The 19165-nt window shown below is 43.4% G+C and overlaps 1 protein-coding gene across 2 annotated transcripts in view; it reads right to left on the bottom strand.

The window, feature by feature from the left end:
• Window positions 1-15956, bottom strand: part of AHCTF1 (AT-hook containing transcription factor 1) — an 87362-nt gene extending 71406 nt beyond the window's left edge. The window contains exons 1-3 of one of the 2 annotated variants that reach the window (XM_030812555.1): window positions 15586-15956; window positions 2693-2820; window positions 571-824 (exon numbers count right to left, since the gene is read on the bottom strand). In XM_030812555.1, coding sequence (XP_030668415.1) covers window positions 571-824; window positions 2693-2813 — 375 coding nt within the window. In that variant the 5' untranslated portion in view covers window positions 2814-2820; window positions 15586-15956. The remainder of the gene's footprint in view (window positions 1-570; window positions 825-2692; window positions 2821-15585) is intronic. The other variant, XM_030812556.1, reaches the window with a different exon arrangement.
• Between the last annotated feature and the right edge of the window lie 3209 nt (window positions 15957-19165).

Here is a 19165-nt window from a genome sequence, read left to right as displayed (position 1 = left end):
ACGTTCCAAGTGCTTAAATTTATTAAAGTATTCACTATATTTATGCTAGTCTTATTCATTTGTTTTCTCCCACTAGACTATAAGCTCTCTAAAAGCACAGACCAAGCTCAATTTATTCATCCTGGGAATCTAACATATTTTTCCATAATGCTCCAATCCAAGACTATTGTCGCAAATTTAAAAGGTAAAAATATTTTAAAAATTGCATAGTAATGAATACATTTTTATAAACTTTGAGTGTCCTCATAGAACACAACTGGAGATAAGAACAAAATTTAGATGATACTTTTCACAAAAAAGGAGTATCAGAACATTAGATGTCATTGCTATTTTTACTCTGGAACGTTTTAACCAATAAGAAAGGTACATTTTAAATGTTAAGTTCCTTGAATAACGTATCATCTTTAACCTTTTATTCTAAACACTTTACCTAAGAGTAACACATTTACATAAAAGTACACAAATTGTAAATGTTGCGGGTCAGTGATATTTCACAAAGTAACACACCTATATGACCAGCAGGGGTTCAGTTTTGAAAGAGAATGTCCAGGTATCTTAAACAGTACGTACCCTTCCAGGAAGAACAACTGCTTTAACTACTTTTGATATTCCAAGGTCATAAAGACAGAGAACACTCCCTTCTGTTTCTTCCAATCCTATTAATAATCCAGTTCTCTTCTGCCAAGAAAATTCTTTCACAGCTAAAACTACAGGAGGCTGTTCACTGACTCCACTGAATCTGTAAGCAGACAATCGCTCTGCTGTTATAGAGTTTACTACCTCAAGTTGTGGGCCACAAGCCAAGCAAGCAAGTCCATTTTTCCCTAGAAGAAAAAAAAATTGCTTATTTTAATATTGTATATACACAAAAGTGCAATAATGGTTAGTTCATTTACATACAACTATATGTTCATTACATAAAACTACATATTCTCTCCACATTGAAATCTAAGCATTTATACAACATAGTGATCCTCAAACTTTTGATCAAGCAACTATCATTACAATAATAATAGTCATTCAGTGGTGTGAACCTGGGAGGCGGAGCTTGCAGTAAGCCGAGATCGTGCCACTGCACTCCAGCCTGGGTGACAGAGAAAGACTTCATCTCAAATAAAAATAATAATAATAATAGTCATTCAGTAAAAGCCACCATAGTATGTGCTTGAATATATTATCTCATTTATTCCTTATCACACCTCAATGTAGAGATAAGGCAGCTAAACCTGAATACAGTTAAACCTTCCCAAAGTCAAAAAGTAGCACAGGCAGAAGTAGATCCCAAGCCTGCTTAACTCCAAAACTCATGCTTTAACTACTAAGGCTTAAACGATTTAAACTATTAGTTATAAAATAGAACATATTATTCTATCCCTAAAGAGTTCACAGTCCAATTGAGAAATGAAGACATAACTAGCAAAACGATAGGAAGTATCAGAACCTCTTCTCCACCTATTAGTCATGTTTGGATTTTACTCTGCCTGCAATGTAAAGTCACAGAGGTGACTATCTGATTTAAATCAAGTCAGTAACTATCTGATTCTTTCACGTTTTTAAATGTTACTCCAGCTGCTAAGCAAAGAATGGACAAGGAGAAGCACAGAGTAGCAGCAGTGGGTGGAAGATGACACCTGCCTGGTGACTGGATGGAGAAAAGTGGGTTGACTGGAGATTCAAGTTAGAGATAGAACTAACTGGATTTGCTTGCTGATGAATTAGACACGGGGAGGTGAGTAAAACAAGAATCAAGTATAGACTCTGAATTTCTGCTTGAGCAACCAGATGAATGGTAACTTCTAAATTTGAGATGTCCATCAAGCATCCAAGTACATTAGTTGGATATGTGAGTTTATAGCTAAGGGAGGCCACAGTTTAAGAAAGTAGCATGGCACAGTGGGGTCTGAGAACGCCAAAGTTCCAAGATCCTTTCTGCCACTTACCTGTGTAACTGGGATCAAATAAACGATTTCATTCTCAGTTACACAGAACAGTGGCTACTTAGAAAAGTTTTACACCTACTCCAACGAAGTCATTATACAATGCCTGGCATCTAGAAAGTACTGTTGCTCCTTTTAACATTCAAGAGAATGGCACTGTAAAGAGAGAAACGACTGATACATATGTTTTGCTCTCTGCCTGCTGGGAAGATGGCTACGAAACTTATTTTCAGAAAAGTCTTCTGCAGTATCTTTCATTAGAACAAGACCTATAAGAGAAAACTTCTTTAGTATGGTTCTCTGGTGTATTACACAATCTAAGTTACACATTAAAATCTTATTCAGGTAAATGAAATCAGAAAACGAGATTTTCTGAAAATTTTATAACATCTAGGGCCCTAGACTTTTCTACTCCTGACACTGTTCAGGTTCTAATCCAAACTCATCACCAATAAAATTTCCTAATTATAAAGAAAAACTAGTCGCATGTTACTTCTATTCCCAAACATAGATAATACTAAGATACAAAATACATGAGATTTTTAATAAGGAAAAATTAACTATAACCCCCCAGAGGTTCACTGATAATGTGTTCAAGAGCTTATAGATGTTATATATGTAACTGTAGATGTTATATATTTAAGATCACTCAAGTTCTGCTTTTTCTTCTTCCACATAAAAAAACAATATATACTTAATATTACTTATCTTACAAATCAATTGTATTAGTAAATGTTCAGTAACATTATGTTTACCCGCAGCAAACTTTCCACGAAGCACAGATTCTAATGTTATTTCGTCTTCTCCAAGGGCTTGAAGAGTCACTTCTGGAAATGGCAGGAGACCACTAGTCACTTGAGCTCTTAAGTCTCGCATACTTCCACTGTAAATATTTTTAAAAGAAAACATTATTATGACACATTTGTAGACAACATACTTGATTATCTCCAGCCAGGAAAAACGGTAAAAGCCACCAACAAAATAAAGAAAAACTAAAATCTGGTTACAAAATACATATTGGCCAGATGCGGACGCTCACGCCTTTAAGTCCCAGCTACTTGGGAGGCTGAGGCAGGAGGATGAACTGATCCCAGAAGTTCGAGGCTGCGCCTCCAGTGAGCTATGATTGTGCCACTTCACTCCAGCATGGGCGACAGAGCAAAATCCGGTCTCAAAAATAAATGACATCCATCTGGGACCAAGGTATTCTATTGTCTCCTAAGAAAATATTTCCCAAACAGCTTTAGGAAAGTAAACATTCATTAAGCCAGATGTACTAAGGATATACATTATTCCCTAGATTCTTTAAACACTAGTTCAGTGCACTTCATCTCATTGTCTAATCTCCTTGCAAAGAACACTTCACCACCACCATCCTCCCCACAGAAAAAAGAAAAAGTGATTGGTGTCTTTCAGAAAAATCACTTCTTCAGTAAAGGCGGAGAAAAGTCCATGAAAAACGTATAAATTCACAGAAACCCCAGAAATCAAGTTTGGTACATATCTTTTGCAGGATAGAAAAAATATATGCATAAAATTGTCTTTCATTTAGAAGTCAGATTCCCAGAATGACTACTCCCATTATAAACAACCAAAAATACTAGATAAAACACAGAAAGATTTTAGCCATCTGAGTTGGTTAGCTATCAAATCCAGTCCTGGGAACCCTGATCTTTTTCTGGGCACTCTAAGATCCAGGGGCAAAAGATAAAGCCTAGGGCAAAGAGAACTAATAAGCGCCTCCCTCAACTCCATTAAACTCCACCAGGTTACATCAGCCTAAAGGTGAGCAAGAACAATACCCATTGTACAGGATGGGAAGTAATAAAGCTGTCCATGTTGACCATGGCTCTGAATCTCTTACTCAGAAAGACAGCATTTTCTTTCATACAAATGTGTGGCCAGAATTCGAGCTAGGTTATATGGAAATCCTCAAGAGGCCGGGCGCGGTGGCTCATGCCTGTAATCCCAGCACTGTGGGAGGCTGACGCAGGCGGATCACAAGGTTAGGAGATCGACATTATCCTGGCTAACATGGTGAAACCCCGTCTCTACTAAAAACGCAAAAAATTAGCCAGGCATGGTGGCACACACCTGTAGTCCCAGCTACTCGGGAGGCTGAAGCAGGAGAATCACTTGAACCCTGGAGGTGGAGGTTGCAGTGAGCCTCACTGTACTCTAGCCTCGGGGACAGAGCAAGACTCCATCTCAAAAAAAAAAAAAAATCCTCAAGAGAAGAATTTATTATCAAGTATTTTCAGGTTGGTTGCTCCAAGCAATCCACAGAAACAACCACATATCCTCTGGAATCTCAAAGAATTCTCAAAGTTAAAGCAATAAAGAAAATAAGCTCACAGCGCCGGGCACGGTGGCTCATGCCTGTAACACCACTTTGGGAGGCTGAGGCAGGTGTATCATGAGGTCAAGAGATCGAGACCATCCTGGACAATATGGTGAAAACCCGTCTCTACTAAAAATACAAAAATAAATTAGCCGGGCATGGTGGCATATGCTTGTAATTCCAGCTGCTCAGGAGGCTGAGGCAGGAGAATCGCTTGAACCCAGGAGGCAGAGGTTGCAGTGAGCCGAGATTGTGCAACTGCACTCCAGCCTGACGACACAGTGAGACTCTGTCCAAAAAAAAAGAAAAGAAAAGCAGCTCACAGTCCAAATAACAAAACACACAAGGATATCAATAGCAGAGTCAGATTATCGAGGACTTCAGATATTGAAATTACCAGAGATTAGAAAGTAAATATCTAATATATTTGTGTAAATCAGCGATTTAGCTTGATAAGGAAGAAACTGTAAATGTTATAAAGGAAAAATCAAGTAGATTTGAAAAAATTTCTAAAAATGAAAAATTGAATAAAAACTAAAACTCAATGGGTATAAAAATTCAATGGAGCAATGAGAGTGAATCACAGCTACATGCAACAATATGAATGAATGTCAGAATATATTATTAAACCGGCCGGGCGCAGTGGCTCATGCCTGTAATCCCAGCACTTTGGGAGGCTGAGGCGGCGAATCATGAGGTCAGGAGATCGAGACCATCCTGGCTAACAAGGTGAAACCCTGTCTCTACTAAATATACAAAAAATTAGCCAGGCATGGTGGCACGCGCCTGTAGTTCCAGCTACTCAGGAGGCTGAAGCAGGAGAATGGCGTGAACCTGGGAGGCGGAGCTTGCAGTGAGCCAAGATCACGCCACTGCACTCCAGCCTGGGCGACAGAGCGAGACTCCATCTCAAAAAAAAAAAAAAAAAAAAAAAAAAAAATATTAAACAATAAAAGCATCTAGGCACGGTGGCTCATGCCTATAATCCCAGCATTGTGGGAGGCCAAGGCGGGTGGATCACCTGAGGTCTGGAGTTCAAGACTAGCCTGGCCAACATGGTGAATCCCCATCTATACTAATAATACCAAAAAAAAAAAAAAATCAGCTGGATGTGGTGGCGCATGCCTGTAATCTCAGCTACTCAGGAGGCTGAGGCAGGAGAATCGCTGGAACCTGGGAGGTGGATTTTGCAGTGAACCAAGACCACGGCACTGCACTCCAGCCTGGGCAACAAGAGTGAAACTCTGACACAATAAATAATAGTAATAAAAATAAAGGCAGCAGAAAATACACGCAAAATGACATTTATATAAGGTTAAAAAGACACATAGAACTAAGCAAAATATTGCTTAAGGATGCAAACATGACGAAACTATGAAAAAAAACAAGGAAAAAATAAACACAGAATCCACAGTGGATTGGAGAGGGAAAGCGGAAGAATATACGAGGGCCTCTGAAGTAGTGGTAATGTTCTTTCTCTAGAACTTGGTGCTGAGTACACAGGTATTCACTGCACCATGATCTTCTCTAGCTTATATTCTTTTGCACCCACTCACCAAATAAATTATTTTGTACCTACTTAATACTCAATAAAAACAAACTCAAAGGATAAGTAAAAAAGTAAACTAGAAAGCCCCCAAAACTTATTCAGAATGCAGCACAAAGGGATGAGTAGTTCTAAATTATAGATAATATAAGGAAGATCTAAGATATGCCTAATCAGAATCCCCCCCAAAATATAATACTAATAGGAAGAAGCAATAGATTTCCCAGATTTATAGACACACCAATTCCCTGAGTCAGGAAGTCCAATGAATCCTAGGCACTACCAAAAAAGAGAAATGACTCAACAACAGTAGTGGAAACCAGAATTCTGGAATATCTTCAGAATCTAACCAAAAGTAACTGCCAACATAATTACATATTACTGAAAGGATCCTTAACAAATACGAAATATGTTTTTAGACAAAAAAGTTTGCTTAAAGGAAATGTTAAAGGATTCAAGAGGCTTCAGGTAGAATAGAGATCAGACAGAAGGTCTGAGAGGCAGCAAGAATGATGATGTCAAAATACTGGTACATATACAGAAAAAATTCTCAACACTGACTACACAACAATAATAATGGCTGTGTGGGGTTTAAAACAATAATGGCTGTGTGGGGTTTAAATAAACCATACAGAGTCTTCTTACTGCCTGAGAGAATAAAGATACATTGGTATATTTTAGACTTTGTTACATATCCATGTTGAAAACATATACAGGGCTGGGCACAGTGGCTCACGCCTGTAATCCCAGCACTTTGGGGGGCCTAGGCCAGTGGATCACCTGAGGTCAGGAATTCGAGACCAGCCCAACCAGTATGGTGAAACTCCGTCTCTACTAAAAATACAAAAATCAGTCAGGCATGGCAGTATGTACCTGTAGTCCCAGCTACTCAGGAGGCTGAGACAGGAGAATTGCTTGAACCCAGGAGGTGGAGGTTGCAGTAAGCAGAGATTGCACCACTGCACTCCAGCGCGGGTGACAGAGCAAGACTCTGTCTCAAATAAAAGGGAAAAGACACGTGCAAGAATGTACACTGTATATCAACAGTATTCTGTTGCAGTTTTTTGGGTTTTTTTTAGACAGGGTCTCGCTCTGTCGCCCAGGCAGGACTGCAGTGGCATTATCAGAGTTCAATGCAGCCTCAACCTCCTGGGCTCTAGCAATCCTCTCGTCTCGTGCCACCATGCCTGGCTAATTTTATTTTATTTTTTAGTAGAAATGAGGTCTCACTATGTTGCCCATGATGGTCTCGAACTCCTGGGTTCAAGCAATCCTCCTGCCTCGGCCTCCCAAAGTGCTGGGATTACAGGTGTGAGACATCTATCAATAGTATCAATAGGCCAGGCACGGTGGCTCACGCCTGTAATCCCAGCACTTTGGGAGGCCGAGGCAGGCGGATCACGAGGTCAGGAGATCGAGACCATCCTGGATAACACGGTGAAACCCCATCTCTACTAAAAATACAAAAAATTAGCCGGGCGTGGTGGTGGGCACCTGTAGTCCCAGCTACTCGGGAGGCTGAGGCATGAGAACTGCTTGAACCTAGGAGTCAAGGGTTGCAGTGGGCCAAAACTGTGCCACTGCACTCCAGCCTAGGTGACAGGAAGACTCTGTCCCAAAAATAAATAAATAAATAAAATAATTATAATAACTGAAACAATGTGATATAGGCTAGTAATGGACAAACAGGTCAACAAAACAGATAAAATAATCTAGACACAGAATCATTAAGTTCAGCAGATGATAAAAAGCTATTTGGATATTTCAATTCAGAGGGGGACATGTAGACTATTCAACAAACATTTCTGCTATAATGTGCTACTCATCTGCAGCAAAGACATTACACACTGATAGAGTGAAGTGGCAGAAGTGACACATTACTTTACGTTCCTCCCCTAATATCTAGCAAATGAAGTGCGTGCGTGTGTGTGTGTAGCACACAGAAGCAGGTACAGAAGAAAGAAAGTGAGTTCACAAAATCCAGAGAATTCTAACATCCTTCAGTGTGTGTGGGGTGAAGTGAAATGAAGGGGGAAATAGATAACCCCGGGAAAACTCCAGGTCTGGATGTCCCTAATTACATACTATGCCACGGGACCTGAGCAGAGGGCCACGTGTCAGGGAACTGTGCTGCTGTTTTGGGAGAAAGGTGAAGGCCCAAAGGCGTAGAATATAAATCTGGCAAAAGAGAGATCCGAGGTACAAGTCATTACCGTTTCTCAGCACTCCCCCTCCTATCTATTGAGTGCAGAAAGGACTACATTCAGTTCCAACACCCAGCCCAAGCCACTCTCATAGAAGAGAATCAATACTATCAAACTGAAACCTGTGGTAAAACAGGATAACAGCCACTTCTAACAGATGTGCTTAACTTTAAAAAATTTATAAAGAAATATTTACATTAAAAGAACTATTATAAATTTAACAATTCCTTTCCTTTCAGTTTTCTTATGAAATTAACTATTTCTAAAAATTAGCATTTCATACAATAGTCTCTCTGAATTCTTCCATCTGTTTATCTTCAAACAGAGACGTCCGAAATATTCACAAAACATTAGTGCCGTTTATTTTTGTGTGATGCAAATTTGTGATTTGCTCATTTCAGTATGGCTTGGATTTCTTATAAAATCAATAATTACTTAAAGAATTTTAAAACATATATATACAAAATAAAAATACAACTTTAAAAATACAGTAGATATTTATGTAGCCTTAGGATGGGAACAAGGCAAAAATCAACCTAACGTTCTTTCTTGTCATTCTTATTCTCTCCATATCTTAGTCCCCTCCGCCAAAAAAATTTATGTGAAAAAAACATTTCAAAGATTCACTCAAAAAATGAAAATATACGACTTATCATTTTCTGTTCAGGCTATAAATGCTATCTCCTAGACAAAAACTTGATAGACTGCCTCAAAAACTTAATTACATATGTCACCATTAAGTCACAAAACCTAAAAAGTTATGTTTGAGATTTCCATGTCATCAAAAGTAGAACTTTGCTTTTTATTATCCAAAACAGATCCAACAGTCTAACCTAATATAAAGGGTGTGTGCATCAATAGGAAGCTATGGCCATTAGCCTCCAGTACAAAACCCTCATGAGGGTCCTATACTCAAGCCTTAGTTGCTCTTATATACACAAATTGATCCTATTCATCTCCTAGGTAGCTTAGTACAAAAAAATTTTTAGAGAAACACATGGAAAAGGCCAGAATCACATTGTTACTATGTTGTTTTCCCCTCTGACAGCCTTTTATATAGCTTGATAAAACTAGTTTAATGATGAACTGAAGTTAACACATTTTTCCTACTAAACTTAAAACCAAAGTAAGTCAACCAGAACCAAAACCTTCAGAATTCCACGCAGTAGCTTTTTACAAAGTGTATTCAAAAGAGTGCTAATGGCTAATGAGCAAAAAAGTTCCATGATCCCTATACTTTAATCAAAATCATCTCAATAGAATTTTTGAAAGATTTTCACAAAATCCAAAGTCCAAAGGATAACACACAATAAGCATTTTTTGGAAAATGAAATATAGTAAATGTTCTATTTCTTAGGCTGGGTGAGTTTTGTTATGTTGTTTGAATGCAAAACAAAGATGATACAGAAGTACTAGCTCAAAGAGAATAAAGCCACAGTATTTAAACTGTGGCCAGACATGATGGCTCATGCCTGTACGCCCAGCACTCTGGGAAGCTCAGGCGGAAGATCACTTGAGACCAGGAGTTGGAGGTTGTGGTAAGCTATGATCAGGCCACTGCACTCCAGCCTGGGCAAGATCCTGTTTCTGAAAATATAAAAAATAAACCTAATGTGGTTTGTATAATTGTCCCCTCCCAATCTCATACCGAAATGTGATCCCCAGTGTTGGAGGTGGGGCCTGGTAGGAGGTGTTTGGGTCATGGGAGAGGACCCCTCATGAATGGGTTGGTGTGCTCTTCACAGTAATGAATTCACATGAGCTCTGGCTGTTTACAGCCAGGCATGGTGGCTCCCAGCACTTTGGGAGGCTGAGGCAGGCAGACTGACTCGAGCCCAGGAGTTCGACACCAGCCTGAGCCACACAGCAAAATCTCATCTCTACAAAAAAATAATTAGCCAGGTGTGGTGGCGCATGCCTGTAGTCCCAGCTACTGGGATTGCTTAAGCCTGGGAGGTCAAGGTTGCAGTGAGCCATAACTGCACCAATGAATTCTAGCCTAGGCAACAGAGTGAGACCCCGTCTTTAAAAAAAAAAAAAAAAAAAAAGAGGCCTGGTACCTCCTCACTCCCCACTCTCATCATGTGAGTATCCTGCTCTCCCTTTGCCTTCCGACATGATTGGAAGCTTCCCGAGACCCTCACCGGAAGGCAGGCAGCTGTTGGTGTCATGCCTGCACAGCCTGCAGAATCATGAGGCAAAATAAACCTCTTTTCTTCATAAATTATCCAGTTTCGTATATTCCTTTATAGCAACACAGGGTAACGTATTTCTAATTCAAACTTTGAATCCAGGTTCTAGCACTTAATAATACATGTAACGTTGTGCTTTACTATATTCTGTCTTCCTCCCTTTCATATCCAAGCTTCTAGAAAAGAGTACTTATTTCTCCAGACTTCATCATGGTGCCTAGCACAAAGGAGTTCAAAAAAATGTTTAATAAATCAAAGTTTTTCAAATTTAACAGCCTTTGAATCTATAGGGCAAAATTGGTTTTAAGACTTTTCCAATTTAAGCACACTACAGAGAACATTCAAAACACTCTATTATTAGAAATAGGGGCGGGAACGGTGGCTCACACCTGTCATCCCAGCACTTCGGAAAGCTGAGGTGGGTGGATCACCTGAGGTCAGGAGTTCGAGACCAGCCTCACTAACAGGGTGAAATCCCGTCTCTACTAAATACAGAAAACTGACCAGGTGTGGTGGCGCATGCCTGTAATCCCAGCTACTTGGGAGGCTGAGGCAGGAGTATCACTTGAACCCGGGAGGCAGAGGCTGCAGTCAGCCGAGACTGCACCATTGCACTCCAGCCTGGGCAACAAGAGTGAAACCCCGTCTCAACATAAACAAGTCTCAAAACAAACAAACAAACAAACAAAAGTGTATGGCCGGGCCGCGGTGGCGCACGCCAGTGATCTCAGCACTTTGGGAGGCTGAAGCGGGCGGATCACGAGGTCAGGAGATCGAGACCATCCTGGCTAACAAGGTGAAACCCCGTCTCTACTAAAAATACAGAAACAAAATTACCAGGGTGTGGTGGCGGGAACCTGTAGTCCCAGGTACTCGGGAGGCTGAGACAGGGGAATGGCGTGAACCCGGGAGGCGGAGCTTGCAGTGAACCGAGATCGTGCCACTGCACTCTAGCCTGGGCGACAGAGAGAGACTCCATCTCAAAAAAAAAAGAAAAGAAAATGAAATAGGCCACGCACTGTGGCTCACGCCTGTCATCCCAGCACTTTGGGAGGCCAAGGTGGGAGAATCGGCTGACGTCAGGAGTTCCTTAGAGACCAGTCTGGCCAACATGGTGAAACCCCATCTCTACTAAAAATATTAAACTTAGCAGCCAGCCATGGTTGCATACGCTTGTAATTCCAACTACTTGGGAGGCTGAGGCATGGGAATCGCTTGAACCTGGGAGGTGGAGGTTGCCGTGAGCTGAGATAGTGCCATTGCACTCCAGCCTCAGCAACAGAGCCAGACTGTCTCAAAAAGAAAAACTATATTATTAGAAAGAATATCTCATATAAAGGTATATGAAAACACAAACACACATGAAACATCTACGTTCAGTACTGTACAAAATTAAATAGAGTCCCAGCCTTTTATGACATGCCAGTATTGGCAACCTATAAAATGTAATTTACAAAGTTTCAACTCCTTTCCAAAGTCTAGATAGGCAGAGCAGGAACGTTCTACCGGCTTTGAATGAAGACACTGTTCATGGCCAGACGCGGTGGGTCACGCCTGTAATCCCAGTACTTCGGGAGGCTGAGGCGGGCGGATCACAAGGTCAAGAGACCGAGACCATCCTGGCCAACATGGTGAAACCCCCCTCTACTAAAAATACAAAAATTAGCTGGGCGTGGTAGCCCACGCTATAGTCCCAGCTACTTGGGAGGCTGAGGCAGGAGAATCGCTTGAACCTGGGAGGCAGAGGTTGCAGTAAGCCAAGATCGCGCCACTGCACTCCAGCCTGGAGACTGAGCAAGACTCCGCCACAAAAAAATTAATTAATTAATTAATTAAATACCGTTCAGCCGGGTGCAGTGGCTCACGCCTGTAATCCCGAGGTGGGCGGATCACAAGGTCAGGAGATGGAGACCATCCTGGCTAACACGGTGAAACCCCGTCTCTACTAAAAATCCAAAAAAAATTAGCCGGGCGTGGTGGCGGGCGCCTGTAGTCCCAGCTACTGGGGAGGCTGAGGCAGGAGAATGGCGTGAATCCGGGAGGCGAAGCTTGCAGTGAGCCGAGATCGCGCCACTGCACTCCAGCCTGGGTGACAAAGCGAGACTCCGTCTCAAAAAAAAAAAAAAAAGAAAAAAAATCATTATTTCTGCTTGCCTGTCTTCACTACACTATGAATTCCTAAAAGGCAAAAATCACCAAATCTTATTCCTGGGCATTCGACAAGGTCACAGTGCCTTTGGACTAACAGGTCCTAAATGTAATAAATTAGGATAACAGGATACTGTATAGCAGGATATTATTAGGATACTAGCAGAGACAAGAAATAAGCATGTTAAACAATAAAATCAATTTTTTAAAACTCAAGATTGAGCCTAATTATTTTTAAGTATACACTGGTTCAGTATTAAGCAAAACAAAATTCTTAAAATTACTAGGCCAGATATTAAAAACAGAATACTATAAATCAGTTTTCTGTGTGAAATACACAAATTCCTGCAGTAACTGAATTCCACCACAGAAAATGGAACTCTAATCTAGTTCAACAATTATATTGCAACATGTACCAAGCAAACATTTCTATAAACCACTTTGTATGCAATGTTACTTTTTTCTTTTTGACTAATAAAAAGACGAATTGTCATTTAAATGTAAAATACCAGTGGACCCAGAAACTTCAAGCCTTTCAGAAATTTCTTTCCAACTTAATTCAAACATTTTAAAATCACGAACTACTTTTAAAACACCGGTTAGTAAAAGAATGCAAGGGCAAGAAGATAACCTACTTCCTGACTTTAAGGAGTTTACAATCTAGAAAAGGAGATACATAGTCAATTATCAGAGTATCTGACACAAAGAACAAATGCTACAACAGAGGTACACATGCCGTGAGAACCCAGTAAAAAAGTGGGATAAGGGGAAATAAAAGAGTACAGTGGGCTGGGTGCGGTGGCTCACGCCTGTAATCCCAGCACTTTGGTTGGCCGAGGTGGGCAGATCGTCTGAGCTCAGGAGTTCGAGATCACCCTAGGCAACATGGTGAAACCCCATCTCTACTAAAATACAAAAAATTAGCCGGGTGTGGCGGCGCGTTCCCGTAGTCCCAGCTACTCGGGAGGCTGAGGCACGAGAATCGCTTGAGCCCTGGAGGCGAAGGTTTCAGTGAGCCAAGATGACGCCATTGCACTCTAGCTTGGGCTACAAAGTGAAACTCCGTCTCAAAAAAATAAAAATAAAAATAAAAATACAGTGAAAACATTGGATTTAGAAGGAGGACCTGAAATTTGAGAATTTAAAAAAGGAAAGATGGCACTCCAGGATGAAGGACATGAGCAAAGAAACATCAGAGTGGAAACATCTCTTCCACGGAATGGGCCCAGTATTGGTGACGATTCCAGAATAGCAAAAGCATAAAATTTGTTAACATATGAGGATAGATAGTAGCATATACTTATTGTAGAGGCCTTTGAGCTAACCGAGGGAAGTTACACTTGATTCTGGGAAGAAAGAAAAGTCCCTGAAAATAATTAAGGTAGGCGTGAAAGACACAATGTTTTGCTTCCTCTTAAGATGAATCTATACCAGCCGGGCGCGGCGGCTCACGCCTGTAATCCCAGCACTCTGGGAGGCCAAGGCGGGTGGATCATGAGGTCAGAAGTTCAAGACCAGCCTGGCCAGTATGGTGAAACCCCGTCTCTACTAAAAATACAAAAATTAGCCGGGTGTGGTGGCGTGCGCCTGTAATCCCAGCCACTCTGGAGGCTGAGGCAGGAGAATCGCTTGAACCTGGGAGACGGAGGTTGCAGTGGGCCAAAATTGTGCCACTGCACTCCAGCCTGGGCAACAGAGCAAGACTCTGTCTCAAAAAAAAAAAAAAAAAAAAAAAAAAGATGTATCTGTACCCATGAAAAAGGAGAGGCATAAAAAGTCTCAAAACTGATGTATAACGATCTTTTTTATTTTATTTTAGCAACAGGGTCTCGCTCTGTCACACAGGCTGGAGTGCAGCGGCGCGATCCTAGCTCACTGCAACCCTCGAACTCTCAGTTTGAGGCTGAAGCTCAAACGTTCCCCCCGCCTCAGCCTCCCAAGTAGCCGCGCGACTAGAGGCGCCACCAATGACCGGTTGACATGATGTTTTAAAAATTCTTTAAAGATAATTATTGTTGTCTGCAAACTCGTGACAGTTTGGTAGTACGTTACTGAAGGATCAGGATCCAAAAATCACAGTACAGAGACAACGTGGACTTCCCATAGCGCTTGGCACACTTAAAACATCCCTTCAAGTATTAACCTTAACTGGGCTTGTCATCCCTGGTCAAATCCTCCGAAATAAGTAAACCACTCTAATTTCTTCTTTCTTAAGAGACTATCAGTGAAAGCTCACAGAAAAACAGTTTAAAAAAAAAAGGGGGTCTCGCCATGTTGCTCAGGCTGGTCAAACTCCTGGGCTCAAGCGATCCTCCCGCCTCAGCCTCTCAAAGTGCTGGGATTACAGACATGAGCCACTGCGCTCAGCCAAAGACAGTTCTTAAAATCTACAGGTTCTTTAGGATATTCTGAGAATAAACTATCGTTTAGGATTTCCCCAAAGGATTTACGTTTTGTTCTATGAAGAACCCAGTTCTTCCAAAAATTTCTACAACTGACGATTTGGAAATAAAAATAACGCTCATCTCATAAAACTTTGCACAGTGTGAACCTCGTAAGCTTTGAGAACAAAATTTCCCCATCTCTCAAAACAAAACACCCAAACCAAAACAGTCAACCAGTGGCAAAAGAAACCGTCCTCGGCTTCCCGGGTGGGAAAAAGGAAGGCAAAGCACCCCAAGATGTGCTTTTATTTTAAATCTCCTTGATCTGACCAATCGGGTGAGCTGGAGCCTCACGTCTGAACCCCGAGTCCAACTTCTTCCCCGCCCGGACTACTCACTGTGGCCAGGCCCAAGCGCATGTGGAACGCACGCCAACACAGGACAGGCTCAGCACGCCGGCCAAGTCCCTCGGGGAAAGGCCCGCCAACGAGTCCATCGCGTGGGAGAACAGTGGGAAAGGGTTGCGGCCCCGGCCGTCCGTAAAGGACCCGGCTGCCGGCGCACGACGCGAACCCACCAGCGCCGCTCCGCCGCCATGTGCCACCGCTCCTCCGGTCCGAGGTTATGTAACGAAGCCCGGCGCCCGCGAGCCTGCCGTACCCGCCACCGCCAGCGCTCGCCCCCTCGAGCCCCATCCGTTGGCCCCGCGCACGCCCAGCCTAGGCCCGGCGCTTGCGGAGCAGAAGCCCCGCCGCCGCCGCCGCCGCGAGCCCAGGCCGCGCGACCCGCCCTCCGCCGCCGCGGGCCCAACCCCCTCCCTCCCTTCCCCCTACCTGAGCAGGGCGGGTGAGCGCGCCGCCGCGGGCCGAGTCCACCGGGTCGCCAGGCCAGGCGCGAGCTCCTCCCGTGCGGGTCCGTCACAGCATCTCCCGGGAGACGTGGCCGCCACGGGCCGGGCTCACACCCCTCCGCCCGGCTGAAGCCGCTCCTCTGCGCTCCGGCCGCCGCCTGCGACCTCCCTGGCCACCTCAGAGCCACACGCCCCCAAGAGTGCCTTCGCGGGCTGTGGGCCTGCAGACCGCTCAGCAGCTACAACGCAGTCGCTGCTCCCGCCGCGGTTCTGGGTCCTTCCCCTTGCAACGCTGCCTACTCGCCTCGGACAGCGCCGGCCCCGCTCTGCGCATTACCCTGCGCCGACAAAACCGAGTTCCACACGCCCCGGAAGGGAGCGAGCGGAGGAAAAGGGCGGAGAGGGAGGGGAGAACCGGCGGAGATCGCGGCTGCAGGGACCAGAGTTCTCGCGATGGTTCCGCGCTCGAGCGCCGGCTCCGCGGGAATTTTCAAACGCTCGGTGAAAGAAGGAGGTGGGAGGGAAAGGGAGGAAAGAGAAGCAGGGCCTGGAAGGGCGGATCATTTACAAAAAATCGGGTCTCTCCGCCTCCGAGGAGCTGGTGGGGAGAAAGACTACGAGTCCCACAGTGCCTTGCGCGTGAAGCCGCCCTGGCGGCCCCGGTGACGCGCCCCGTGCGCAGTTGGGAGTGGTAGTCTTCGCTGGGGGTCGCGCGGGGCTCTGCCAGCCGCCTGCTGCGATTGCAGGCAGACACTCTCGTCACGTAATCGTGTGGCCCTGCCAGCTGGGGGCCGAGTGATAATCTTTCTCCCATAATTGGCAGCTTGCATTCTGTATTTTCTGTTCTGTGCTCCCACTTTTCTTTTTTCCTTTTTCTTTTTTTTGGAGACGGAGTCTTGCTCTGTTGCCCAGGCTGGAGTGCAGTGGCACGATCTTGGCTCACTACAACCTGTGCTCCCGTTTTTCATGCCAAAGGTGGGCTCCCAGACTTCTGGGGAAACGCTTTTTCCACGTGTTGTTTTTTCTAGCATCGTCCTGTGCTTTCATGGCCAAAAATGCTCGCGCAGCCTAGCCTAATCTTTTTAGTCGAAATTTTACCCCAAATCACTGTTATCTTTTTGGTCACCGCGGGTTTTCAGTGTGGAATTTCTTATTTCTTGTTAATATCTTCCTTTGAAGCAAATCCCAGCGCCAAACATGTTTCAAACAGATAGGGAACGTGTCCTTAATACTAAGTAGTAAGTAAAAGGATTATAAGATGAGGTAGATTAGGGATTTTAAGAAGATGCTCTTTTATCAGGAAAGTTTCTACTTTTCTGTTACCTTTCATATGTGCTTTTTAAATTTTTTTATTTTTGAGACAGTGTCTCGCGCTGTCGCCCAGGCTGGAGTGCAGTGGTGTGATCAAGGCTTATAGCAGCCTGGAACTCGTGGGCTCAAATGATCCTCCTACCTCAGCCTTCCAAGTAGCTGGGACTATGGGCATGGACCACCATGCCCCACTACGTCCCATTTATTTTATTTATTTATTTATTTATTTATTTATTTAAGACGGAGTCTCACTCTGTCACCAGGCTGGAGTGCAGTGGCACAATCTCGGCTCACTGCAACCTCCGCCTCCCAGGTTCAAGAGATTCTCCTGTCTCAGCCTCCAGAGTAGCTAGGACTACAGGCGTGTGCCACCACGCCCAGCTGATTTTTGTATTTTTAGTAGAGACAGGGTTTCACCATGTTGGCCAGGATGGTCTTGATCTCTTGACCTCGTGACCCACCTGCCTCAGCCTCCCAAAGTGCTGGGATTATAGGTGTGAGCCACCGTGCCCAGCCTTATTTTTTATTCTTTGTAGAGACTGTCTCACTGTGTTACCCAAGCTGGTCTCTACTCCTGGGCTCAAGGGATCCTCCTGCCTCAGCCTCTCAACGTGCTGGGATTACAGACATGAGCCACCATGCACAGCCTATTTTTATTTTTGTAGAGACTGTGTCTTGCTGTGTTGCTCAGACTGGAGTGCATGGCTATTCGCAGGCACTGTGGCCTCATCAGTGCCACTGCTGCCTCCAACTTCTAGGCTCAAGCTATCCTCCCATCTCAGCTTCCCGAGCAGCTGGGACTACAGGCATAGATATCATGCCTGGCCCATATGCTTTCGGAGATAATGCTGCCTTTTGGAAATGTAATTTTCTTTTTTCTGTAATTTTTGTTTCTTTGGTAACAGCAACCTCCATACATATCATGTTTGTTTGCACAAGGTATTGGACCAATTTGTGATAGAAACAGTTAAAAAGAGTACTGCTTTTGCAGCAGGAGGTTTGGGGTTCATTGTCTTAATTATTTTAAAGAGACCTCTTCAAACAGAAACCACCCTGTGTTGGATGTGCTGATTTATGTCACATGCTCCACATTCTACACTTTCTTTGGCACTATTTTATGCCCAGTTCATGAGTACTGTACCTCTCGGTAGTCAGAAGACATGAATTACCCACTCAGGTGTGCTGCTAGTGAGCTGTGTGACATTAGGAAAATCAAGTGACCTTTCTGGGCTTCAGTTATCAGATGTGTAGAGCAAAGGATTGACTGATTCATTAGACAGGTATTTATTAACTTTGCTCTAAGAGCCCTTCCAGTTGTGAAATTTAAAAATCTATTTTAGTTGCACATATTATCCAGATTGACTGTCCACATAGTCTTTCAGATTTTAATCCTTTCCATCATTATCAACAGAATGGTTTCTGTATGATTGTCTATATTTTTATTATTTACTTATTTTGAGACAGGGTCGTGCTCTGTCACCCCGGCTGGAGTGCAGTGGCACAATCTCGGGTCACTGTAGCCTTGACCTCCTGGGCTCAAGCAGTCCTCCTACCTCAGCCTCCCAAATAGCTGGGACTACAGGTGCATACCACCACTCCTAGCTAATTTTTGCATTTTTTGTAGAGACAGGGTTTCATCATGTTACCCAGGCTGGTCTCGAACTCCTGGGCTCAAGTGATCTGCTGGACTCAGCCTTCCAAAGTGCTGGAATTACAGACGTGAGCCACTGGCCTGGCCTGTGTAATTGTTTAACTCTCCAAACCTGTTTTCTCTTTCAGTGTCTCCCAGCCTCTTCTCTCCCTGAGTAAATCTTAACATCCTTCAGGGGCCAGCTCAAGCCTCTTTTCTCTTCCCAATCTTTTCTTCAGCTTCAGCCCACATGAATCACTAAAAACTTGAGCGAAATATGCTGTCTGAATTGTTTCATGTCTGTTTCCCTTTTTGCCTCTGACTCTCTCCATCCACCCACCATCTCCATCTCCCAGCTGCACTGGGAGCACAGACTGTATCTTTTTAAAATGCTTCCCCCATAACTGCTAGTTTTTTATTTTAGTTGCTTTGCAAACTGAATTTCCAATTTAAAGCTCTCATTCAATCCTTTTTCTTCTTTCTTTCAGTCATTTAACTAAGCAAATACCGATTATTTTAATTGGTTTCAAGAGATGTTAGTAAGTGTTAAATGAAAAGAAATCTAGATTTGGTAATCAAATGAGTTTGGGGAAAAGCTGATTAAATAAAAATAAAAATGTAT

The sequence above is a fragment of the Nomascus leucogenys genome, chromosome 5 (assembly GCF_006542625.1).
Source record: "Nomascus leucogenys isolate Asia chromosome 5, Asia_NLE_v1, whole genome shotgun sequence".
NCBI classification, from domain to species: domain Eukaryota; kingdom Metazoa; phylum Chordata; class Mammalia; order Primates; family Hylobatidae; genus Nomascus; species Nomascus leucogenys.
The sequence above is the reverse complement of the archived record's forward strand: the minus strand, read 5'-3'. Positions and strand labels throughout refer to the sequence as shown.